The 26855-nt window shown below is 47.3% G+C and overlaps 1 protein-coding gene and 1 long non-coding RNA gene across 2 annotated transcripts; one reads left to right on the top strand and one right to left on the bottom strand.

Annotated features, from left to right (window-relative positions):
• The first annotated feature begins 6517 nt into the window (after positions 1–6517).
• LOC128099901 (uncharacterized) lies at positions 6518–11375 on the top strand. The gene is made up of 2 exons (XR_008214594.1): positions 6518–6766; positions 9951–11375. It is a non-coding gene; the product is annotated as an uncharacterized LOC128099901 (long non-coding RNA).
• On the bottom strand, positions 11102–25411 carry Elp6 (elongator acetyltransferase complex subunit 6). The gene is made up of 7 exons (XM_052721822.1): positions 24453–25411; positions 22348–22426; positions 18745–18815; positions 18003–18121; positions 15754–15955; positions 13254–13400; positions 11102–11655 (listed from the first exon to the last, which is right to left on the bottom strand). The coding sequence occupies exons 1-7, from the start codon at positions 24504–24506 to the stop codon at positions 11527–11529; spliced, it is 801 nt and encodes a 266-aa protein (XP_052577782.1). The 5' UTR covers positions 24507–25411; the 3' UTR covers positions 11102–11526.
• Positions 25412–26855: the final 1444 nt, after the last annotated feature.

Here is a 26855-nt window from a genome sequence, read left to right as displayed (position 1 = left end):
CCCTTCACCTCTCAACTCCTACCTTTCCCCTCCCGCTCCGCCGCCCTCCACACGTGCTCCCAGCGGCGTGCGCATGCGTGATCTGGCTTTGCCAGCGGCTCGGGTTCGCCCCCTAGCGGTCCCCTGCCACACAACCGCGGGAGGAAGAACTGGAGCTGCCTGTGGCCTGAAAATGGAAAAAGGGTGGCAAGCATCCCTTCAGAATTTTGACAGCGCATTCCCAGAAAGTCACCAAGTAAATGCACAAGAGGCTCGTGCTCCATGCTTTGTAATACCGGAGAATTAGAAGCGGGGCTCTACGTGTGGTTCAATGGTAGAGCAATTGCCTTGGACCCTGGGGCCCTGGGTTTGAGCCACCGCATCATCAAAAAGAAAAAACGGAATTAGAAGCAACTGAGTTAAGTAGCAAATGCATGTAGTTAATGAACTAAGTACAGGAGCCTCCCACATCCAGGATGTTTAATTAGCGTTTACTGAGAATGAAAGGTGACTCAAAAACAAGCTGGAGTATGTGTCCATTTTTGTTAAAAATACAATGTATGGGCTGTGTGGAAGGTGATAGTGGTGCGTGGTGTTTATTCCTGGGCGGAAGGATTGAGTCTCTTCCACCTGCTGACTTGCTGTCAGTCGACCTGCAACAGTTATGCTGAGTGATTACCCTGGTCAAGTGCTGAATTAAGCATGTGCTCTCTCATTTGACCTTGAAAATAGAGGTGAATGTCACAGAAGGAGGAGGGGTGAGGCGGGTCTCAGGCACCCAGCAATAGCCCTAACCCTGGTTGCTAGGTTTCCATCTGTCCTCATGTCCACCGTGGAGAGATCTTGACCACACTCCCAATGCCTAGCTCTTGGCTCTCTGAGTGTCAAAGGTCAGAACCCCCACCCCCAACCCCATCTTGCTGTCCTAAACATTCTTCTGTCACTCACTTCACTCTCACTCACTGCCCCGCCAAGGCCTACCTAGGTAAAACAGATGCTGTTCATTCACGGGCACCACACAAAATACAATTAGAGCCACCATGCAAGACAGAAACCAGGGATGGCCTTCTGGCCACTTCAGCCCCAATGATCCTCCTAGACCTTCTTCAAAAGTGGTGTGTGTGTGTGTGTGTGTGTGTGTGTGTGTGTGTGTGTGTGTGTGTGTGTGTGGTCTCTCAGCCCCTTTACACCAAAATGAATTTTCTTTTTTTTTTTTTTTTCTCTTTTTCCAGAGCTGAGGACCGAACCCAGAGCCTTGTGCTTGTTAGGCAAGCGCTCTACCACTGAGCTAAATCCCCAACCCCCCAAAATGAATTTTTCTTTCCAAGTGTCAGACTGGCCTCCCTTCCTGTTCAATTGTGACAATAAAACAGTATCAAGAACAAAGGTCTTAGCCCAGCACTCAAGAGAAGGAAGCAAATGGATCTCTGTGAGTTCAAGGCCAGCCTGGTTCACACAGTAAGTTCCAGGGCAGCCAGGGCTACACAGTGAGACCCTGTCTCAAAATCCAATGTCTATGGCCCCAAGTGACCTTTGGGATTCTAGCTTGTATCGGGTTAGACTTTGGAGTAAGATTAGCGTTGTTCTAGAAAGCAGGTTTTCAGTAGGGAATGTAGCTGAGTTGATAGACTGCTTGCCTGGCAAGCACAAAGCCCTGGGTTTGATCCCCTGCACCAAATAAACTGGGGGTGGTAGCTCACATCTATAATCTCAGCCCTGAGGAGGTGCAGGCAGGAGGAACAGAATTTCAAGGCTACGAGTTTGAGGCCAATCTCGAACACTTGGAACACTGTCATGCCCCACTCCCCCACCACGCAACTCAGTGATAGGGCACTTGCCTTGAGCTCCAACTTCAATACTGAGAAAAAAAAAAGTTATCTGTTGTGCTTGCCCTGACTTCCCTTGGTGATGGATTGCGACATGGAAATGTAAGCCAAAGAAATCCTTTGCTCCCCAAGTTGATTTTGTAAAAGACTTATTGTTTAATGAGTATGAGCGTTTTGCCCGCTGGTATTTATTTGCGTCACATGTGTGCCTGGCCCAAAGGAGGGCTTCAGCTCACCCTGGAACTGGAGTTAGAGATGGTTGTGAGTCACCATGTAGTTGCTGGAAATAGAACCCAGGTCCCCTGTAAGAGCGACAAGTGCTTTTAACCACTGAGCCATCTCTCCAACCCCAACCCCCATCTCCAGTTACTTTGGGTTAGTGCTTTATCATAACAACAGAGGAGAACTGAAACACCAGGACTGGAGGCAAGTGCCTGTAATCCTAGCATTGAAGAGTTTGAGGCCAAACTAATGTGAGTTTATGTGGTGATTTATTGTGTACCCTAATAAAATGTGCCTGAGTCAGAGGACAGAACAAGCCACTAGGTTAAACATAGAGGCCAGGCAGTACTGGCACATGCCTTTAGTCCTAGCACTTGGGAGGCAGAGATCCTTCTGGATCTCTGTGAGTTCTGGACTACATGAGATTGACTCAGTCTAGGAGAGAAACAGAGGCCGGCAGTGGTGGCACACACCTTTAATCCCAGCACTTAAAAAAAACCAAAACAAAACCGGAAGTGATATGGTTGGTGGGCAGAGAAAGGTATGTAAGGCGTGAGGAGACAGGAACTAAGGCTTTTCGGGTGAGGAAGCTCATTCAGCCAGAGGCCTATCGGCTGAAGTCTTTCAGGCTGAGAATTTGGTAGAGGTAAGAACTAGTGGCTGGCTGCTCTGCTTCTCTGATCTTTCAGCATTTACCCCAATATCAGGCTCCAGGTTTTTTATACAAAGACCATTTAGCAATTCGTGTTGCAAGTTCATCATGAGTTCCAGAGCTATATAGTTCAAGGACTACCTTGTCTTAAAAACCAAAGGAAAAAAAATATTTTCTTTTTATTTTATTTGTTTTTAAATTAGAAGTAACAGAAATGAGTAGAAAGCATGGTAGGAGGCCTTATCTTCAGGCCTGCCCCATGCTTAGCTCACTCCCTCCAGGGCTTTTCCCTTCAGATACCACGTCTGCCCTCTCAGAAGCCCCGGGGGTGAAGGACCTCACTTCTATGCCACGCTTTCTTCTGCTCTCACCACTGTCTCTGTCCTGTTAGTTGATGTACAATCTTTCCGCTTTGATTTGTTGGGTGTTGTGTTGTTTTGAGTGCTTGGACTTGGACTTGAGCCCAAGTCATCTGATAGGATCTATGACTGAGCACCTGTTTGTGTTTGCTTGTTTGCAGGTCTGAGAATCCAAGCCAGGGCCTCAACTGTGAGAAACAGCTTGTTCGTTTGTTTTCATTTTTATCAAAGGTAGCTTGCCCTCCAAGGGCCAATATTCCATAAATCTCCCTCTCCCCTACACTGTAAAACTTTTATGTAGAAAATTAAAATCTTAGCCAGGTGGTGGTGCACATCTTTAATCCCAGCACTCAGGAGGCAGAGGCAGGAGGATCTCTGTGAGTTCCAGGCCAGCCTGGTCTACAGAGCAAGTTCCAGGACAGCGAGGGCTACAGAGAAACCTTGTCTCAAAAAAAGAAAAGAAAAGAAAATTATTAAAAATTTTTAATCCCCTCCACCTGGTAAAAGTTTTATTTTCACACACACACACAAGTATTCATTGAATGTGTTGATCTGAAACAGACAACTCCTTCCCCATTTTCTTAATTCCTTTACATACATTCTTTTTTTTATTTGGGGGGGCAGGGTTTTGAGACAGGGTTTCTCTGTGTCATTTTTTTGGTACCTGTCCTGGATCTCACTCTGTAGACCAGGCTGGCCTCAAACTCACAGAAATCCACTTGGCTCTGCCTCCCGAGAGCTGGGATTAAAGGTGCGTGCCACCACTGCCCAGCTTCTCTCATGGTTTTTTGAAACAGGATTTCTCTGTGTAGGCCTGGTTGTCCTGGAACTTACTCTGTAGACCAGGCTAGCCTTAAACTCAAAAGATCTGCCTGCCTTTGCCTCCCGAGTGCTGGGATCAAAGGTGTGCACCACCACTGCTCAGTTTTTGTTTTGTTTTGTTTTTTAACTCACAAGAGATCCACCTGGCTCTGCCTCCCAAGTGCTGGGATTAAAGGTGTGTGCCACCACTGCCCAGCTCAGCTTTTTTAAAGTTTTTATTAAAATTAGACATATAGTAGGCAGTGGTGGCACATGCCTTTAATCCCAGCACTCAGGAGGCAGAGCCAGGTGGATCTCTGTGAGTTCAAGGCCAGCCTGGTCTACAGAGCAAGATCCAGGACAGGCACCAAAACTATACAGAGAAACCCTGTCTCAAAAAAATTATACATATATATATTTTAATATTTATTATGTATACAGAGTTCTGCCTGCATGTATGCCCACATGCCAGAAGAGGGCACCATATCTCATAGATGGTTGTGAGCCATCATGTGGTTGTTGGGAATTGAACTCAGGACCTCTGGAAGAGCAGCCAGTGCTCTTAACCTCTGAGCCATCTCTCCAGCCCTAAAAATCATATTTTTAAGAGCACTTGCTGTTTTCACTAAGCCACTTCTCTAGTCCCTTTTGCTATTTTTAAAAGATTTTGTTAGCCAGGTGTAGGGTCATACACCTTTAATCCCAGCACTTCCAAGGTAAGGCAGGCAGATCTCTATGAGTTGGAGATCTGCCTGGTCTACATAGTGAGCTCCAGACCAGCCTCTGTCAAAAAGCAAAAAAAAAAGGTATAATTTAAAAAAAAAAAACAGATTTTACTTTAGTTTTTAATTATCTGCATGCATATGTGTCTGTATGAGGGTATGAATTACGAATGCAGGTGCCTGCTGAGGCCTGAAGAAATCTCTATCTCATATCCTGGAGCTGGAGTTACAGTCAATATGAGCAGCCAGCTATGAGTGCTGTGAACCCAACTCAAGTCCTCCACAAAGGTGGCACAAGCTCTCGGCTGCTGAGGCGTCCTCCGGCCCCAGTCCATTGATTTGAAAGCAGATCTATAGGGACAGACAGTAGATTAGTAGCTGGTTTTTTTGTTTTGTTTTGTTTTTCGAGACAGGGTTTCTCTGTGTAGCTTTGTGCCTTTCCTAGAACTCACTTGGTAGACCAGGCTGGCCTCGAACTCACAGAGATCCGCCTGCCTCTGCCTCCCGAGTGCTGGGATTAAAGGCGTGCACCACCACCACCACCACCACCACCACCACCACCACCGCCCGGCAGTAGTTGTTTTTTTAAAAACCTGATTTGTTTTGTTTGCTTATCTGGTTGGTTAGTTGAATGATTGGTTGGTTGATTGAGGTAGATCTAACCCTGGTTGGCCTTGAACTCGCAGCAGTCTTCTTGCCTCTGTCTCCTGAGTGCTGGAATTTTAGGCATGGATCACCTTGCTTGGCAACCCAGCTTCCCACCCCCACCCCCCCAGACAGGGTTTCTCTGCGTAGTTTTGGTGCCTGTCCTGGATCTTGCTCTGTAGACCAGGCTGGCCTCGAACTCACAGAGATCCATCTGGCTCTGCCTCCCGAGTGCTGGGATTAAAGGCGTGCACCACCACCACCACCACCACCACCACCACCACCACCACCACCACCACCACCACCACACCACCCGGCTCTTGGCAATCCATTTTATTGCTTATGCATATCCAATAAATTACAGATAATCTGATTTTAATTTATGCATATAACAATTCAAGCAAAGTTCAACCTGACTTCAGGTTGGTCTCCATGAGAAACAAATTCAAGTTTTTAAAAATTAAATGGAAGCCAGGCAGTGGTGGCACACACATTCAATCCCAGCACTAGGGTCTCTGAGTTCAAGGCCAGCCTGGTCTATAGAGCAAGTTCCAGAATGGCCAGGGCAACAGAGAGAAACCCTGTCTCAAAAAAAAAAAAAAAAAAAAAAAAAATTTTTTCCCAGCAGTGGTGGTGCACATCTATAATCCCAGCACTTAGGAGGCAGAGGCAGGTGAATTTCTGAGTTCAAAGTCATCCTGGTCCACAGAGTGAGTTCCAGGACAGCAAGGGCTATAGAGAGAAGCCCTGTCTTGAAAAACCAAAACCAAATCCAAACAAACAAACTAAATGGAACAGGAAGTCACCAAACACTAATTCCCAGTAGTTACATTTCCATCCTGTGCCTAGTGTTACATTTGATCTCAATCCTTACAACAATCTTCAAGTACAGAGGAGGAGTCTATCTAGAAACCTACCTCTAGTGCAGTGGTTCTCATCTGTGGGTCACAACCCCTTTGGGGGCGGCATATCAGATACCCTACAGATCAGATATTTACATAACGATTCATAACAGTAGTAAAATTACAGTTATAAAGTAGCAACAAAATAATGTTATGGTTCGGGATCAACACAACATGAGGAACTATATTAAAGGGTCACAGCATTAGGAAGATTGAGAACCACGGATCTAAAGAGAACATTTGCTGGGCATGAGGATGCACACCTATGATCCCAGCACTCAGAAGGCAGAGGTTGACAGATCTGTGATTTCAAGGCCAGCCTGGACTACAGAGCGAGTTCCAGGACAGCCAGGGCTACACAGAAATCCTGTCTTGAAAAGCACCCCCCCCCCCCCCCGCCCCCGCCACCGCCACAACCAAAAAAAAGAGGTGATAGCAATTGGCAACATAAATGAGCAAAAATGGCTGCTTCAGGACAAGGCTCCTAGGTTTCAAATCCAGTTCAGATAGAAGCCACAGCTCTGTGGCTGAGAGAATCTATTTAACCTCAGGAAACTAATCTACAAGCCAAGGCCCAGGACATTATCAAGAACACCACCCTCTGAGGCTTTTGAAAGAAATTGAAACAGAACATGAATGCAACAATGCCTTGATTCCGGTAAGTGGCAGTCACTGTAATTACTGTTACACAGTCACTTAAAAATATTCAAACTCTCAATGTTGCATTCATTCAGCGTCTGTATTTCCTAGCAGAATTTCACCATCTGTTGTATACCAAGGATACAACAAGACAATTTCCAGCCTATAATTCCAGCACTCTGTCAGTAGAGGCAGGGGGATCAGTGTAAGTTCAAGGCCATTCAGACTGAACTAGCTAGAGCCTTTCTCAAGGAAACAAAAAAATACGGTCTGGGGATATAGCTCCTTGATAGAGTTCTGCCTAGCATGTGTGAAGCCCTAGGTTCAGTCCCCAGTACTGCAAAAATAAATAAATAAAAATACTGGGGTGGGGTGGGTTGAACTAGAGAGATGGCTCAGTATTTAAGAACACTGCTCTTCCAGAAAACCCAGGTTCCCTAGCACCCACGTGGTAGCTCACAACTGTTGTGGAATATTCCTTTACACTGTGTGAAGACGTGTCACTGTGACTGGTTTAATAAAAAGCTAAATGGCCAATATATAGCCAGGAGGTATAGTTGGGACTTCTGGACAGAGAGAGCTCTGGGAAGAAGAAAGTCATTATCACCAGCCAAATGGAGAGGAAGCAGCATGGGGAGTAAAGGTAACCAAGCCACGTGAAAGATTAAAAGATACGGGCTAATTTAAGCTGTAAGAGCTAGCTGGAAACAAGCCTAAGCTAAGCTTTCAAAATTAATAAGTCTGTGTGGTTATTTGGGAGCTGCAGGTGGGTTGGAGAAAGACTTGCTACACACAACCATCCAGTAACTCCAGTTCCAAGGGACCCAACGCCCTCTTCTGGCCTCTGCAGGCATCAAGCACACACATGGTATATAGACATATATTCAGGCAAAATATCTATACACATAAAATAGGATAAATGTAAAAAATACTGGGCCACTGAGACGGCTCAGCCGGTAGAGTACTTGCTGTCAAGTCTGAAGACCTGAGTTAGATTCCTGGGGTGCACAGAGGGGAGAACCAACTCCCACAGGGGGTCGTCTGAACTCCGCATGTGTGCTGTGGCACATACAAACCCACACACATACACACACACAATAAATGAGTAAATGTAATAAAAATTTTTAATAAAAATAAAACCATGCAATAAGAACTATTATCTTGCCACTTTTTTAAAATGTATTTTTATTTTATGTGCATTAGTGTTTTGCCTACCTGTATATCTGTGTGAGGGTGTCAGATCCCCTGGAACCAGAGTTACAGACAGTTGTGAGCTGTCACGTGGGTGCCAGGAATTGAACCCAGGTCCTCAGGAAGAGCAGACAGTGCTCTTACTGAGCCATCTCTCCAGCCCCATCTTCTCACTTTATAAATGATGAAACTGAGGTCCAGAGAGGTTAAATGACTTGACTTCCCACTCCCACGTCCCCAGTCCCCAACAACTACTAATCCATAGTCTGTCTCTACAGATCTGCTCTTTCTGGAGATTTCAAATAGATGAAATCAGGGGTAGAAGATGCCTCACCAGTTAAGAGCTCATACTGCTCTTGCAGAGGACCTGAGTTTCATTCAGAATATCCATACCAGTCTGCTCACAACTGTAACTCCAGCTCTGGGGGATGAGATGGCTTCAGCAAACACCTGCACTCATATATACCCTCACACAGACAACACATGCATTAATATATATAATATAAAATATCTATATAATAGATAATTATGAACTAAAATTAAATCTTTGGGTTTTTGTTTATTTGTTTGAGATTATAATGTTTTGGTTTTCTCACGCAGGATCTCATTGTGTAGCCCTGGCTGGCCTGGAACTCACCATGTAGACCATGTTGACCTAGAACTAATAGATCCGCCTGCCTCTGTTCCCCCAGGGCTTGGGCCACCATGCCCAGCTTGAAATATACTATTTTAAAATAATCAAATGGGCTATAGAGGTAGCTGAGTGGTTAAAAGCACTAGCTGCTCTTGCTGAGGACCCAGGTTTGGTTCCTAGTACCTACATGGCAGCTGATGAGCACCTGCAACTCCAGCTGGTGGGTATTCAATCACCTTTTCCGGCTCTGCCAGCACTAGGGACTCACATCAAATTAAATAGTTGGGCATGGTAGCAGAGGCAGATGGATCTCTGTGAGTTTGAGACCAGCCTGGTCTAAAAAGAGAGTCCCAGACTGGCAGTTGTGACATAGTGAGACTCTGCCAACAAATAAATAAACAAGTGCCGGGCAGTGTGGTGCACACATCTTTAATCCCAGCCCTCAGGAGGCAGAGGCAGGCAGATCTCTGTGAGTTTGAGGCCAGCCTGGTCTACAGATCAAGTTCCAGGACATCCAGGGCTACACAGTGAAACTCTGTCTCAAAAAAACCCAAAAACTAAAATAAGTAAATAAATGGGATCAGAGATGAGTGACAGAGCCTTTAAGCCTAGCATTCAAGAGGCTGGACAGGAGGATTTAGAGTTCGAGACCAACATGGGTTACATAGTGAACTCAAAGCCAGCCACAACTACATGGAAAGAACCTGTCTCAAATCCAAAATAAGTAAAAAGTAAAAATAAATAGCCAGGTATGATGCCATAAATCTATAACCCCAAGATTCAAGAGGTTGGGATAAGAGTATTGCTATGAGTTTAAGGCCAGCCTAGGCTATAGTTAGACTCTGTTTAGAAAACAAAACAGCTTTCTCTTTGGCAGCCAGGACCCTGCACATTTCCCCTGAAAGGTGGAGCATCTTCAAGACCTCATCACTGATTAGTGCAGTGGGATGCACACACTCTCCACAGAAGTCCACCGCCACTTGAGCCAAGCCAACCACACCCCTGAATTTCTCCAGTTTTTTTCCTGCTGGCAAGGCCCAGCAATTGACAGGGACAAGAGAGTCTATGTTGGAGAGCAACGCCATCACTTATTATCACTATTATGTGCTTGAGGAGCTTTGGTAATCTCAGGCCGCAGCTCAGGTGCTCTTGCTGGTAGTGACATAGGTCCCCCACTGTTCCCCTCCTGTGGTGGTTTGGTCACCAGGGAGTGGAGCTGTTTGAAAGGTTTAGAAGGATTAGGAGTTAGGCCTTGTTGAAGGAAGGAAGTGTGTTGCTGGGGTGAGCTCTGAGGTTTCAAAAGCTCAATTTCTCTCTCCTTCTCCCTCTTCCCCCATCTCCCTTTCCCTTCCCCTCCATCCTTCCGCCTGTGGACCAGGGTATAGCTCTCAGCTCCAGCAACAAGCATGCCACCACGGACCCTCCGTGATGATCATGGAATAAGCCTCTGAAACTGAAACAAGTCCCCAATTAAATGCTTTCTTTTATAAGAGCTGTCGTGGTCATGGTGTCTCTTCACAACCATAGAACAGGGACTAAGGCACCACCCTGAACACCACGAACCACACCTAACAGGCCAATGAGACTGCAACGGAGGGGCCGTGGACAGCTGTGGGTGCTTTCTGCCAAGCTTGATGACCCAAGCTCGGTCCCGGAAACCCACATGGAGGACGGAGAGAACTCCTGAACATCGCTCCCTGACCACCACGCCACGTGTGACATGGTGCATGTATATGTACACACACACAATTTACAGTTTTAATTATACTAGTTGCCACTATATAATTTACATGTAAAAACAATGCTCTCATTTAGGGAACACCCCTTGTGCTTCCTCTGAGGTGACCTTTACTAAGAAGCTAGGTGGCACCAGTGGCCATTGCAGGACACTGGGATAAGAACTCCCTCCTCTTAGCCAGTGCTCACACATCTGTAATCCAGCACTCGGAGGCAGAGGCAGGTGGATCTCTATGAGCTTGAGGCCGGCCTGGTCTACACCAAGTTCCAGGCCAGCCAGAGCTACACAGAGAGACCTTGTCTCAAACTGTCCCCCCAAACACCTCCCCCACACACACATCCACACACACACACAGCCATTGGTTCCAAGAACTTCCTCCTCTTGTCCCCACCATCTTCAAAGGAAAGTTGCTAGTTACTCACCAAGGCCTTTCCAGCCTGGCCCCAAGACACTTCCTTACCCTTCTCAAGCCATACACACCTGTGCCCTACAGAGTCCCACGTGACCAAGGCCCTGGTGCCGTGCTCTTGATGGCCAGGACCCGGCATACAGGCAAAGCTGTAGAAACAGAAGCAGGAGGTTTACACCTTCAGTGGATGTGGGTAGGGACATCTGCCCCTGGTCTCCAGAAATGCAGACCAGAAAGTGTGGAGTCCAATTCAATTACCCACAGCCTGCTCTAGGCCTCGAATGTCCTTACCTCCTCTCCAAGCCCACTTTCTCACTGGACTTCGAGGAAAAGGCCCTTTGCAAGATGGAAAGGAAACATAAAAGAGACAACCCCCAGGAGGGCCGGTGTGGGAATCTTCTTTATTCCAGTCATCATTATCCTAGTTGTCAGTCAGGATGGCTGCCATTCATGACAACTTCCTGACTGCTTCATTCTACCTGCAGTGGCTCTTAAAGGCACAACCACCAAAAACAGGCAGGTGAGTTACATGGGATGCTCCAAAGGACCATTCTGCTGGGGTTCACCATGCAGCCTCTCTCAGCAGAAGCCACATGTAGATGTGTTCCTCACTGTGTTTCCTGGGCAGAGACCTGGGGAACAAAGGCACCCACACCCTCTCAGCACCATTCCATCCTCCCCGGTCACAGTGGAGCTGCAGGCCAGCCTGAAGAGTGTGCCAAAGGTCTGAAGGCCCATTCCTGCCCAGTTGCTTTGTCTTCCACACCCAAAACCATCCAAAGTCACCTCAGTTGTCTTCAAATCAGGTCACAGAATAGCAGGAGACATTCCCTTGGCAAAAAAGGACACATTCTTGTCCTGTATCTTGTACTGGTAAGTGAGGCTTCGATCCTGCTGGGCTGTGGGCTGTGACGGCCTCCTCCAGAGGATCCTCAGCTGCAGAAAGGGAGAAGAATGAAGGGCACCACCAAGTCCCTGCTCCGCTGGGAATCCCAGGCCTCCTGGTTACTTTCCACTGAGGCTTCTATGACAGCTCAGGCAGACGTGTCATAGGTAATGGGACCAACTTCTACAATAAACATTACCAGCCACCAGAGAATCAGGGTCTGCCTCTCCATTACAGCAGCTGTGTTTGCTTGCTTCCCTCAGAAAAGGAAAAAGGCCTCCAAAGAAAAGCAGCGAAACAGCCGGGTGGGGGTGGCGCACGCCTTTAATCCCAGCTCTCGGGAGGCAGAGCCAGGCGGATCTCTGTGAGTTCCAGGAAAGGCGCAAAGCTACACAGAGAAACCCTATCTCAAAAAGCCAAAAAAAAAAAAAAAAAAAAAAAAAAAAAGCAGTAAAGTATTTTCATGAACTTCCTTTGGGAAGTTTCCCCTCCCTTCCCCTCTTCTGTCTCCCTTTCACAGCCCTCCTTCTTTTCTTCTTTTCTCTGTGTAGCCCAGCTGTCCTGGAACTCACTCTGTAGACCAGGCTGGCCTCGAACTCTTAGAGATCCACCTGCCTCTGCCTCCCGAGTGCTGGGATTAAATGTGTGCACTACCACGCCTAAATAATTTTTTTTTTTTTTTAAGATGGGGACTTACCATGTAACTCTGGCTAGCCTAGAGCTCAATATGTAGACAAGGGTAGCCTCAAGTTCACAGAGATCTGCCTGCTTCTCCCTCCCAAGTGCTGGATTTATTTTTAATTTTGTTTTTGTTGTTACTGTTTTGTTTTTTTGAGATTGGAGTGGGGAATCTTACTATGTAGCCCTGGCTGGCTTGGGACTCACTATATAGACCAAACTGGCCTTAAACTCACAAAGATCCACCCGCTTCTGCCTCATGTGTGCACCACCAGACCCAGATTTGTATTTTTAATTATGTATATGTGCATGTGAGTGCGGGTACCTATGAAGGCCAGAAAAAAGTGTCAGATTGACTGGAGCTGGAATTCTAGGTGGTTGTGAGCTGCCAGATGTGCAGGCTAGGAACTGAATCCCAGTCTTCTGAAAGAGCAGAAAGTGCTCTTGGCTCCTAAGCCCTGAGTCATTTCTCAAGCCCTGTTTAAAGTTTTTACATTAATTTAGTATGTGTGTGTGTGTGTGTGTGTGTGTGTGTGTGTGTGTGTGTGTGTGTGCTAAGATACACAGAGAAGTCAGAGGACAACTTGTGGGAGTCATTCTCTGCCTTCACCATGTGGGTCCCAAATCCAACCCGAGTTGTCAGGCTTGGCCAGAAGCACCTTTATCTGCTCAGCCATCTTGCCAGCCCCCAAACCTTTATTTTTAAAGGAACTATGTTGAACAGAAAATGAAAATACTGCTATAGTATAACTGAGGAATCCTGCCATTATTTGATACTACAGCTGTAATCCATTCTAGACAATTGTCTCCTTTTTAGAACTCTGGCCACAGATGAGACCACTAGGAAAAATGTTTCCTGCTCCAAGAGTCTATATGCTGCCTGGTGCAGGACACTGACTCACATTCACAAAACTCAGGACTCCCAAGGTTTCCCTTCTACCCAAAGCAGCCCACGGCTCAGCCTGTGTACCTGTCCATGCACATCCTTGCAGAATCCAGTGGCCAGGCCCTCAGCTCGCAGGATTAGGTGGCTTTGATGACTAAGGCCACTCAGCAGGATGTCATTCTCCTCATCCCCAGCATTCTCGCTGTCATGCACGAGGGCCACCACATTTCCCTGCATCAGACACAAGATGGAAACCTGTTCCTTACCAAATGGGTGCCAGGCTTTCAGCGTCTTCACACCCAGTCTCTGCATATCCTCTCTCAGGTCACGCCCCCTGTGCCGCTACAACAGCTTCTTCCTAAGAAGGACCCCTTAAAGGGCTCCAGGACCCTAATTCCAATCATCTACTGGACACTTGCACCAGCAAGTCCAACCTACCCTTCCAACTCAAGTCATCTAAAAGCAAGCTCATCCTAGGAGCTCATTCTCTTCCTGAATATTATGCCGCCGCTGGGGGCTGGCAAGACGGCTCAGCAGGTAAAAACACTTGCCATCAATCCCGATGATCTGAGTTCAACCCTCAGACCCCAAATGGTGGAAAGAGAGAAAGGACTTCTGAAAGTTGTCTGTGGCATGTTCATGCCCCCACTACCAAATTAAGTTGTTGCAGATTAAGTTGTTACAGAATCCAGTGGCTTCTGAGGTCACCTATACTTACATGCACATGCACATACTTACACAGACACACACATAAATAAAAAATAAAAGTTTTTTTTGTTTTGTTTTTTTGATACAGGGTTTCTCTGTGTAGCTTTGGAGCCTTTCCTGGAACTCACTCTGTAGCCCAGGCTGGCCTAGAACTCACAGAGCTCCGCCTGCCTCAGCCTCCCGAGTGCTGGGATTAAAGGCATGCGTCACCACCCAACAAGATAAAAGAATCTTAAAAAAATAAATAAATAAATAAATAAAAAGGCAGGTGTGAGGCCAGTGTGGTATATACATCTGTGTTTCCAGGACTTGGGAGGTGGAGGGAAAAATATCAGAAGTTCAGGGTTACCTTTGGCTACATAGCAAGTTCAAAGTCAGCCTGCCTGGACTACATGTGATCCTGCCTCAAAAAAAGCCAGGCAGTGCACATGTAACCATGGCACTGTGGAGCATTAGGAATGTGGAGATGGGAATCCCTGAAGCTTACTGGCCGGCTAGTCTGGCCAAATAGATGGTCTTCATGCCCCTTACCTTTTCTTCCTTCCATGCTGACTCTCAACTCCTTCTCTCTTTCTTCCCCCACCCCTCCATCTCCCCCGCTCCTCATTTCTCTCTCTGCATTAACCTGGATCCTGGCCCTGTGACTGTAGCCAAGATAGTCTCAGCAGTCCCTTGAACACAGCTTCCAGGCAGGACTGTGCATCCAGTCACACGATTGGTCACACCCCTGTTAACACATCCAACTTCTCTCTACCACTGTTCTGCACTCTGTGAGTCTGGCCTCTTCACACAACGTCCACAAGTTCGTATAGGCCACGTCATCACCCACTGAAAGCGGCCACTGTGGGCCAGGCACTGCACTAGATACCAAGCCTCACTCATCAATGTCTTTTTTTGTTTTGTTTTCTTCTTTGAGACACGGTCTTGCCATAGTCCTGGCTGGCCTGGAACTATGTGGCTCAGGCTGGCCTCAAAGTTGAAGTTTGAGGATTATAAACATAGGCTACCATGTTCAGCCTCTCACTCAGTTGTTTCGTTTTCTTCCTAAAATCTTTTATGAGCCTGTAGGGGTGTGTGAGAGGGTGCTGGCACACACAGTGCACGTGTGGAGGTCAAAGGACATTTCGTGAAGTGTGTTCTCTCCTTTCACCTTTATGTGGGTTCTGGGGCTCAGATTCAGGTCACTAGGCTTGTGCAGCAAGCTCTTTTGCCTGTCCTAAAACTCACAACCCTTCTTCCACAACCTCCCAAGGGCTGGGGTTACAGACATGTGACCGCATGGATACAGCTGCATTTGACCTTTCTGAATTCCATGATGACACGTTAGCTGGAACTCACTATGTAGGTAAAGTTGACCTTGAACTTCCATCCTCCTGCCTCTGCCTTCCAAATGCTGAGGTTACAGTCACACATCACCAACCCAGTTTATACAGTGCTGGTGATCAAACCTAGGGCTTCAAACATGCTACACTAGCATGTTGCCGACTGAGCTACATCCCCAACCCTACTTTGCTGTTTTTAAAGTGATTTAGTGAAAGGTTCTAGGCTCAATCCCCAGAACTTTCACCTATGAGGAAAGAAAACATAAAGGAGTTTATAGTCATGACCTTAACGGACCTTCCAAACTCACTAAGAAAGGACCCCCAGGCACACAGACAAGGACTACAGCACTCTCCCACAGTGCTGGGTCAGTCTTTAATTTCGAGGGGTTTATTATTTAGCAGTGCCAAGTAGAGTAAAGCAGGAAGGGTGGAACAAAGGATTTCTGGGTCTGCCAAAGGAAAGCTAAACTCGAAGCAAACAGACAGAGAAAGCCCAACACACAATTTGGGTTCTCAGAGACCTCGGCAGAACACCACCAGCAGCCCCTTGATACCTTCAATTCGCAGCACACCATGGCTCGGCAGTACTGCATGAAGTCCAGCACAGAAACTGCCGCCACGCCCAGGCTTAGCAGCACACTGAGGTCATCCACCAACAGCACCGGGTACTTCCACAGCGTTTCCCCACCGTCCACAGGCTTCAGGGTGTCCTGTACAAACTCATACAGCAACTGGAGGTTCCCTGCACTGGCCTCCCTAGAGACACAGGAAAAAAGTCACCAGAGCTCACTCCACAAATGCTTTTTGTTCTGAGACTGTCTCATGAACCCCAGGCTGGCCTTGAACTCACTATGTAGTGAAATCAAGGGTGACCTTGATTTTCTGATCTTTGCCCTTCCACATCCTGAATGCTTCCTCACAAAATGACAACTAGTTTTATGTAGTGCTGGGCAGCAGACCCAGGGTCTCATGCAGTGCTGGGCAGCAGACCCAGGGTCTCATGCAGTGCTGGGCAGCAGATCCAGGGTCTCATGCAGTGCTGGGCAGCAGACCCAGGGTCTCGTGCGCACTAAGCAAACACTGTCAACAGAGCTACAGCCCTAGCTCTTTTCTTCTCTTCTTAGAGTGTCACTTTAGAACTGACCTGGAATTCACTACCTATTGTCTCCACCTCCCAAGTGCTAGGATTATGGGCATGTGCCACCATGCCCGGCTCTACAAATGTTTATCTGGGACAAAGTGGCACCACGGAAGGCTGGAGGAGGCAAAGAACTGGAAAAGAAAACACACACAACACACACACACACACACACACACACACAAAGAAGCTTTACTTTACTCCAATTCAAGTATTTTCTGAGGCCTACTGGGTACATAGGTAAAATTTAGAGGCTACAAAAAATGAACAGCTTGGTAGCAGTGGCACATGCCTTTAATCCCAGCACTCAGGAGGCAGAGCCAGGCGGATCTCTGTGAGTTCGAGGCCAGCCTGGTCTACAGAGCGAGATCCAGGACAGGCACCAAAACTACACAGAGAAACCCTGTCTCAAAAAACAAACAAACAAAAACAAACAAACAAAAAAGAATGAACATCAGGGCCCTGAAGAGATATCCTAGCTACCTGGCATGCTGGTCCACCTATAGTCCCAACCACTATAGAAGCAGGACAACAGCAAGCTGCAGGCCAGCCTGGGGAAGACTGAGACTGTCTCAAAAGAAGGCTATAAACTAAAAAAAGAGAACCATACCTACAGCCTCAATCCAAGAGCAATGGCACCTAGAAGAGTAAGTCAGACTGGGCAAGCCAAAGAGCCTTCCCAGAAGATCCTGAGCTGCTACAGAAGTTGAACAGCAAGTAGTTCAGGCGTCTTGGGGAGGGTGGCAGTCTATGGGTTGCTGGTATAGTGTTTCTGACACACAGTGACCAACTCACCTCCACCTTCCCCACGGATGCTGCAAGCAGTCATTTCCCAGCAGTGAGAGGAGGAATGGAGCGTAGTACCCAGGGCAACCACCCGCCCCCTTGGCATTGGGCTATCCTCACTAATGAGGAGACCAGCTCCCCACACACTGAGATCAGTATAATGAGCCACTGCAGTCAGAGGATAAAACCAAGGTCAGGGTGCTAGGAAGATGTCGCACACACACACACACACACACACACACACACACACACACACACAGGCATTCTAGCACTGCGTAAGGGTGTATTTGAGAGAGTAGGGCAGTGGGGAGAGATCTTTCATGGACTCGTCTGTGAAAGAGAAAGAACAGCAGCCCCATCAGGGCTGATGTTTAGGAAGGTTGAAAAGCACAGCACAGCCAGTCTAGACCTGTGATGATGAAACCAAATGAGATGGCAACATTTCCTGTTGCTGTTGTATAGAGTCACATCAGAGGCATGTAGGTTTGTGGTCATTTCCTCTGCCTCAGCTATCCAATCTGTTGCTATAAAGCCAAAGAGCCAGGGACAATGAGCTGACAAGCAAATGTGGCTATGTTCCACTATATTTATACACACAGGTCACTGGCCATAACCCTTAGCTTCTGCATGAGTCACCACCAGAGAAACAGCAAAGCATCTCACTGTGCCACTCTTCACTGCAAATGACACTTGCTATAGCTCTGGGGACCACCATCTACCATCGGCTTCACAATAACAGCCAAGGGCTCTGTGACACGCAGCAACCCAAGGGAAGTGTCTCATCCCTGAAGCCACATCCGCCTTCCCACACAACAAGCAGAAGAAATCGCACACACAGCTGCCCTCGTCTGGCCCCGCCTACCAGCTGTGCAGTCTGACCTGAGGAACTGCAGGGGATGAGGCGCCTCCTGAGTGTGGAAGAAGAGACCCACTGAGGACTTGAGGCCCTCCAGGAATACAAGCTGCCCACGTTCCCGCGCTGCTGTCAGGCTGACACCCTACAGGTGACAAGAAACGGAGTGAAGTTCTGTGCCCTGCGGGGAAACTTTCAGAGAAACTACACAGCTAACAGGAGGGTACCAGACATAACCCTGCTAAAGTGTCCCGTCTATTCCTAGTCTGCTTTCAGATGTTTACGACAAGGACTCCCGTATCCCAAGCAGACCTTGACTTAAAATGTTGTAGAGGATGACTCTGAATTTTTTTTTTCCCTGAGACAGGGTTTCTTTGTGTAACCCTGACTGTCCTAGAACTCACTCTGTAGGCCAGGCTGGCCTCAAAACTCAGAGATCCACCTGCCTCTGCCTCCTGAGTGCGAGTGCTGGGATTGGAGTCATGGGCTACCACACTCAGCTAGGCAAGAAAACCTTAACTGGCCACAACCAGTAGAAGGATTTGATTCGCTGTCATTTACAAACACTAGGTGTGGTTCTATAGGTTTTCAATGAAACACGCCCAGGCTCTGCTTTAATCCTTTCAATAAGGGGTGCATGGTCCCGAGATTTCCTTAGACCCTCCTCTGCTAGGTTCTCCACAACCCAAACAGAAAAGCCCAGCCTCAGCCCATGCATGACACATGCTCTTGAGAAGGGATGTCACCACAGAGGGCTGAAATACTCACCAGCTTCTGTCCCACAATATTATAGTGGCTAAACGACTGGACGAGCGCCACAAAGCAGACTTTACAATTAGCTAGAAAACAAAATAAAGTGAATTTTTAAACAAATCCTCTGCTTACACCCAGACATGAATAATTCATTCCTTGGAAACAGAAGCAGAGAGGTAGGGCTAGACAACACCCAGAGGCCTTGTACTCTGATATGATTGTGCTTAATTTCAGTCTAAGATGCATCTCCCCACTTGTCCTAGTTAGGGTTACTATTGCTGTGAAGAGGCACCATGACCACGGCAACTCTTATAAAGGAAAATATTTAACTGGGGCTGGCTGACAGTTTCAGTAGTTCAATAGTCCTCATGGCAGGAAGCTAGGGAGCAGGAAGCAGACATGGTACTCAGAGTTCTACACTCTGATCCACAGGCAACAGGAAGTAAACCCTGTCCCACAATGGGCGTGGCTTGAGCATATATGAGAGATGGCTCAGATGTTAAAGGCTAGGCTCACAACCAAAAATATAAGAGACCTCAAAGCCTGCCCCAACAGTGACACACTTCCTCCAACAAGGTCACACCTCCTAATAGTGCTACTCCCTATAGGCCAAGCATTCAAACACGTGAGTCCATGGGGGCCATTCCTACTCAAACCACCACACCCCTCATCTTTATTTTGAGACAGGGTCTGAGGTAGCACATGCTAGTCTTCAATTCTCTATATAACCCAGGATGATCTTGAACTCTTTATTTTTTTTTTTCTTTTGGTTTTTCAAGACAGGGTCTCACTATGTAGCTCTGGCTTTCCTAGTTCAGTAGACCAGGCTGGCCCTAAACTCACAGAGACCCAACTGCCTCTGCCTCCCAGGTGCTGGGATTAAAGGCAGGCACCACTACCACCCGGCTCTATTTATTTATTTGTCTGTTTATTTATTTATTTTTATTTATTTATTTTTTTGGGGGGGGGTTTCGAGACAGGGTTTCTCTGTGTAGCTTTGTGCCTTTCCTGGAACTCACTCTAGCCCAGGCTGGCCTCAAACTCAGAGATCCACCTGCCTCTGCCTCCCGAGTGCTGGGATTAAACGTGTGGGCCACCACCGACCGGCTCTAATTATTTTTTAATATTATATGTATACGGATATTTGACCTGAATGTATGTTTATATACCAAGTACATGTCTGGTGCCCTTATAGACCAGAAGAGGGCATCGGATCTCTTAGAACTGAAGTTACACACTTGTGAGTGAGTCACTATGTGGGTGCTGGGAATTGAACCTGTGTCCTCTGGAAAACCAGCCAGTACTTTTAACTACTAAGCCATTTCCCCAGCCTCTGACCTTGAACTCTTAATCCTCAACCCTCTAACTCCTGAGTGCTGAGATTACTAGCATGAGCTACCACACTAGGTTTATATGGTGCTGGGAATTCAACCCTGGGCTTCACATATATGAAGCAAACACTCTATCTACAAACTGAGCTACAACCCCAAGTCCCTACGATGCATTAAAAATTATTATTGTATGTATGCGTGCTGTGTATGCAGAGAAGTTAGAGGACAGCTTTGTGGAGTGAGTTCTCTCCTTCCACCTCCACACAGGCTGCAAACACTGAGCTCAGGGTGCCAAGCTTGTGTGACAAGGGCTTTGACCTGCTGACCCATCTTACCAAGCCAAGATGTACTTTACTCCTTTTGTTTTCTAGGACTGGGATTAAACCCAGTTCTACCGCTAAATTGTATCTCCATACTATGTCTGGTTATTACGTTTATTTATTGTTTATTTGGGGGAAAGGAAGGCTGTATACATGTACCAGGATGTGAATATGGAAGACAGAGGACAACATGTGGGAATTAGTTCTTCCCTCCCACGATGTGGGTCCTGGGGACTGAACACAAGAGGTCATCAGGCCGTGGTCCTAACCAACTGAGCTATCACCCTGGCCCCGAAGTACTGTGTGTGCATATGCATGTGTGGAGGCCAAAGGTCAGCATCAGGTGGCCTGCTCAATTGCTCTCCATCTTACTTTTGGAGACAGGGTCTCTCACTGGATCTGGAGCTCATGACTTGGCTAGACTGGATGGCCCCTGAGCTTCCAGGAACCTACCCAATTCTTCTGCTCCCCACAGTGCTATGGTTACAGATCTGCACCACATGCAGCTTTTATGGACATTCTGGAGATCTGAACTCAGGTCCTCGTGCTTGCATGGCAGGCATTTTACCAAATGCACCATTTCCATAGCTCTAGGTACTTAATTTTATTCTGTTGTAAATTATATCTCTTTTTCAATTTTGTTGTGTGTTTACTGTTTATATACAGAAATACAATTGATAAACAGTGTTATATGACCAGAAATTAGACTCCAAGAAACTCCAGCTACTTAACTGAGCCTTATTCATTCTAATAATTCATCCACACATTATTTTGCTTTTCTGGAAAAAAAATTACTTCAAAGCTGTAAAAGTACAGCCAGGCATACCAAAGGTTACCTCATTACCATGGTTGGCAAGTACTCCTCAAGGAGAATCCAACGATGAATGAGTCTTATGTTGGGGATGTATCTAAGTAGATAAAGTGCTTGCCTGGTATCATGAAGCACTGAGCTGGATCCCAGCACTGAATAAAAACAGGCATGGTGGCACACATCTGTAATTCTAGGACTTTCGAGGTGGAGAAAGGAGGATCTGAAATTCTGGGTCATCCTCAGCTACATAACAAGTTCAAGACTAGCTTGGGCTACAGAAGAGTCAGTTTCATAATAACACCACCACATTATGACGGAGAAGGAGACTTTTCTAACCTATTTCCAAATGTAAACTGCAGCGGCCATGCTCTTCAGGAAGCAGCTATTGCAATGACAAAATGCTCATAGTTAGGAGGTCTGAGACTAAACACACAACAGCTAAGAAAGCAGAGTCAGGAGGCCACATGAGGACTCCAGTGAGGTGGTGGCTACCACACAGTAGATAGAGAAGGGAGCTGCTGCAGAAGGGAAGGTAGAATGGAGACTTGATGGGTACACGCCATTCTTTGGCAGGGTCTAATGATGCCCCAATAACCTCTTCCCTAATGGAAGAGCTTCCTGATTCCCCAACACCAAAGCCAAGACTAGCCAATGCTCTTCCCGTTGTTTCCTCAGGGCTTTTCTTCTGTACTTTCTTGGCTGTTCTGAGTTTCCTTTTCTTTCTTTCTTTTTTTTTTTTTTTTTTAATTTTTTCGAGACAGGGTTTCTCTGTGTAGCTTTGTGCCTTTCCTGGAACTCACTTTGTAGACCAGGCTGGCCTCAAACTCACAGAGACCCACCTGGCTCTGCCTCCCGAGTGCTGGGATTAAAGGCGTGCGCCACCACAGCCCGGCAAGTTTCCTTTTCTTGATTTTGTTTGTTTGTTTGTTTGAGATAGGGTTTCTCTGAGTAGCCCTGACTGTCCTGCCTCCCAAGTGCTGGTTTTAAAGGTATGTGCCACCATGTTCAGCTAAACAATTACTGATTTTTGTTTTAATCTGAAGTAACAGATGGTTGAGGGTCATCATGTGGGTGCTGGGAATTGAACCTGGGTCCTCTGAGAGAGTAGCCAGTGCTCTTAACCTCTGAGCCATCTCTCCAGACCCGAGTTTCCCACCTTTGAGGTAGAAGGAGAGGAAGTGATGCACAAGGAAGCTGCCATCTGTCTTGGCATCACAGAGCAGAGTCAGTTTCCCCTGAAAGTTAAGAAGGACATAAGGTAAATTAGACCTGCTGTGAAGAGGTGAACCCCAGCAAAAAATCCAGTCAATTATGTACATTTCTGTACTGGAACAGCTGTTTGTTAATGATATATACACTAAATTAACAGAATTGAGGAGATGGCTCAGTGGGTGCGCAATAATGAGGACCTGAGTTTGAATCCCCAGAACTCAGTAAAGTCAGACCCAGTAGTCAGACCCAGAAGTTCAGTGCCTCTACAAAGAGACAGAGGCAAAGACGAGAACCTCTAGTTCTTGGGCCACCCAGTGTATGAAGTGAACAACGGTCTCAAAACAAGGTAAGAGGACTGACCACCACACCCACACCAGGGAATGTGTGCAACTGTGTTCACAAACACAAAACTGGGAACACGCACATACACACAAAGATTAAAAACTGAAGGAAAAAATCAGGGCTGGAGAGATGACTTACAAGCTAAGGGAATATACTGCTCTTGCAGGCACCAGATTTGGCTCCTCATACCTGTTAGCATCTAGGCATCTGCACTGGCCTGCCCTTAGGGTCCTGACAGGATATACCTCAGCTGCAGCCACTAAGAGCACTTCCTGTGCATATTCGCTAAGTTTCCTTATAAAAGGCGGGCCTTGTACACCTCCCGTCTTTCTCTTTCCCCCTCCCAGCCTCTCATCCCCAGGGACCAGTCTTTGTCCCTTCTCTGCCCCCTTTTTCCCCTCCCCTCAAGAAACCTCCTACACGGGCTCTGTATGGTATGACTCTTCCTGCCGTTTTTAAAATATAACAATACCAGCATCAGGCAGCTCACAACTGCCTCTAACTCTAGTTCCAGAAAGATCTAATAACGCCTCTACAGACACCTGCACTCATATGCACACACAAACATGAGTACACATAATTAAAAATAAAAAATACAGGATGTTAAAAAACAAGAAAATCGTGCTGGGCGGTGGTGGCGCACGCCTTTAACCCCAGCACTCGGGAGGCAGAGCCAGGCAGATCTCTGTGAGTTCTAGGCCAGCCTGGTCTACAGAGCGAGTTCCAGGACATCCAAGGCTACACAGAGAAACCCTGTCTCAAAAAACAAACAAAAAAACAAAAGTCTCTGCAGTATCAAGCTACCTGCTCCAGTCATTTCTACTTCTGTACGTAAAAAAAGAACATCAGGGTCTCAGTGCCGTGCCAACTTTAGGAAAATGTGTCTAATGTCTCTGAGTTTCAGTTGTGCTCCCCTGCCCCCTCCCTACATATGAAATGCCAAATCCCACTGCCAGCCTTGAAGTACCTTCCCACCCACTGCAGTAATTTCCTGTTGTTATTGTGGACCTGGGAAATGCCCTAGCAACTCGCAAAGCAGCTAGAGCTAACTGGAGGCTTGAACAGACAAGAACTGTTAGGCAATAAAACCTACAAGAATCTATTCAAACTCCCAATTTGCCTGGCACCATAGGGGTCATAAAAGGCTTTGCGCACGTGGTATGTTCACTGCAAATTATAGAATAAGACGGATACACCGCTGGGAGAGGTATCCTCTAAGTGAAAATGTGAAGGACTTCGAGGTTCCGTGGAGAGTGAGGAGGCTGAGTAAAACAGAGTGGACGGGCTACGCTGAATGCTTAGCGCAAGCAGATGTTCTTAGACACCATCAGAACCAAGAAGAGTGGTAACAGTGTTCCATGCAACCTGTCCAATGTTCCAGGGTGGAGGGAGACTCCGGGCAGGTAAGAGGCTCCTCTCGAGCCTGCTCTGCAACCACTTCTGGGCGCCAGGGTGGCACGGAGTACAGGGTCCCGGGGACTGGAAACGGCGGCCAAGGACACTAAGAACACGCGGGACGGTCCAGAAGTCTTATCTTACGCAGGCCCAAGCATCCAACCTCAGCCCCGGCGAGCCCTCTCCAGACTACAACTCCCAGGCGCCCTGGGTTGACGGCAGACGCGCCGGCCCCTCGCGCGCGGCATTCCGGATGCAATCTTCTCGCACGCTCCCGGGACACGCCCCCTTCCGGGCCGCCGGACATCTTACCTGCTCGGTCCTGTCTGGGGTGGTGCTGAGAAGGTTATTGAGTTCCGGGAACATTGTGAACTGGGATGAGAAATTAGGGCTCTACAGAGAGAATGAAGGCCGAAGAACAACACCCGCGAGACCTTCCTCGCATGTGAGAAAGTGCGCGTGCGTGATCCCACCCCACAGCCCCGCGTCAGCCAATCAGGCTTGGGCCTGTGATGCTGCTGCGCAAGCGCGTGAGCTCGTGTCCCAGTGATGCGGAATCGTAGAGCGATCCCTCATTCCAGCAATGGGCTCAGTAGATTCGGTTCCTCGTGTGGGCTGCACTCCCTCACCGCTCAGCGCCGCTTAGCGCGAACGAGCGAGCTTCCGCCTTTCATTGAGCAGGCTCCCCACCCCACCCCCAGCCCCGGGTCTTGGTCTCTCCACATGGCTATAGAAGGCTTCCTCGCGTGCTGCACACAAACTTGGGCTAGATCCATGGAACATATAGATCCTGCTAGCGGGATCTAAGCAGAAAGCGGAAAACAAAACCTAGTAGCACAGAATTTCGTTCTGAAAAGTTCTTTGTATAAAAGCAAAAGACAAGGGCCTAGAGAGATGGCTCAGTATTAAAACTTAATTGTTGCTCTTCCGTAGGACCAGGCTTTGAGTCTCAGCACCCACACGGATTACTTAGCTTTTAAGTCTCACTCCTGGGGACTCGACGCCCTCTTCTAGCCTCTGCAGCACCTTCGCGCGCGTGCGTGCACACACACACACGCGCACACAGACACACACACACACCATACACAAAAATTTTAAGAGGGCTCAGATTTCAGAGAACCCTGATTTGAGTCTCACTATACACATGGCAACTCATAACCCTTTGTAACTCCAGTCCCAGGAAATCAGATACCTCTTCTGTCCTCCAAGGGCATCAGGCATAAAAATGGTGCATGCAGTCAAAACATTCATACATAGAGTGGGTTTTTTGTTTGTTTTTGTTTTTGTGTGTATGAGTGAAGCCCTCCCTTCTGCCCCCCCCCCCAAAAAAAAAAAGCAAAGCAGGATTAGAGATATACTTTTTAACATGTGGGGAACTCTGTTTCAGCCCCATTACAGCAAAAACAACATTAAAAAAAAAAAAAAAAAAAAAACTGTTGCTGACACCTGTTGTAGGGTAAAAGGGCCAGCCAAAGAAACCCACCCTGACATCAGAGCCAGTGAAAAAAACACTTTAGCCCTGAACCCAGAACCAAAGAAATACACCGTGACCCCGAAACCAGTGCCAAAGAAACACACTTTCGCCTAGAATCAGAGTCAGTGAAAGAAATATGCCCTGGACCTGAAATGAGAGCCAAAACGCCAAAAAGGGCCAATTAAAAAAACAACAAACACACACACACACACACACACACACACACACACACACACACACACACACACACAGTTTGGCCCTGAAACCAGAGCCAAATCTGCCCCTGACCAACTAAGCAGAAAAGTAACCAATCCCTGAGCAGGAAAAAAACGAACCAATCCCTGAGCAGAAAAAAACAAAACAAAAAAAAAACCAAAAAACCCACGAAACAATTCCTGAGCAGAAACCCAAACACTGCTGAGCACCTAAGAAGCCCTATATAAGCCCCACACCTGTTCAGTTTGCAGCTGCCCTTTTCTCTGCGGCCTTCCACCCTGGCTGAGGCAGCCACTCCCCTGGATTCTTTCCCCCAATAAATCTCTTGAATGAAGTTTGGATGAGACCTTCTTTCCCCTGAGCAGCAAGGATTTCCCTAGCTGAGCAGAGTTGTTACACTCCGGAAACCAGAGCAGAACTGTAACAACCTCAAGGGGAAATAAGCCTCCTTCTGGAGCAGAGCTGTTACATTGGGGAAGCCTTTCCCTGGAGCAGGGCTGTAAGCTGGTACGCTTGCTATAACTTGTGGTCTTCCTTGGCTCCCGACTGCCAGAATACTTTTCCCTCTGAGCTGTAACACTTAGTATTCCTTGGCTCCTGATTGCCACAATCCCTTTCCATCCGAGCCACAGTGCTTACATTTGTGACCAGCACTCACGAAAGGGATGGGATGGTGGATTTCTGGGTTTGAGGCCAGCCTGGTCTACAGAGGGAATTCCAGGACAGCCACCAGGGCTACACAGTGAACCATGTCTCAACAAACAAACAAACAAACAAAACCTCAACCAAACAAAAAATAAAAATAATGGAATATATACATAAACATACATACATATAACAATGAATAAAGGCCGGGCGGTGGTGGTGGTGGTGGCGCACGCCTTTAATCCCAGCACTCGGGAGGCAGAGCCAGGCGGATCTCTGTGAGTTCGAGGCCAGCCTGGGCTACCACGTGAGTCCCAGGAAAGGCGCAAAGCTACACAGAGAAACCCTGTCTCGAAAAACCAAAAAAAAAAAAAAAAAAA

This window comes from Peromyscus californicus, unplaced genomic scaffold, assembly GCF_007827085.1.
Source record: "Peromyscus californicus insignis strain IS unplaced genomic scaffold, ASM782708v3 Scaffold_11__1_contigs__length_118956290, whole genome shotgun sequence".
Taxonomy (NCBI): domain Eukaryota; kingdom Metazoa; phylum Chordata; class Mammalia; order Rodentia; family Cricetidae; genus Peromyscus; species Peromyscus californicus.
This window is presented reverse-complemented; position numbering and strand designations above follow the sequence as displayed.

What these genes read in the sequence shown, in the direction of transcription:
- Elp6 (XM_052721822.1), bottom strand. Translation starts at nt 24,506, where the DNA reads ATGTTCCCGGAACTCAATAACCTTCTCAGCACCACCCCAGACAGGACC. An exon ending in CCCCAGACAGGACCGAGCAG is followed by an intron (nt 22,427 to 24,452) that starts GTAAGATGTCCG and finishes CTTAACTTTCAG; the next exon opens with GGGAAACTGACTCTGCTCTG. An exon ending in TGGTGTGCTGCGAATTGAAG is followed by an intron (nt 13,401 to 15,753) that starts GTATCAAGGGGC and finishes TGTCTGATGCAG; the next exon opens with GGAAATGTGGTGGCCCTCGT.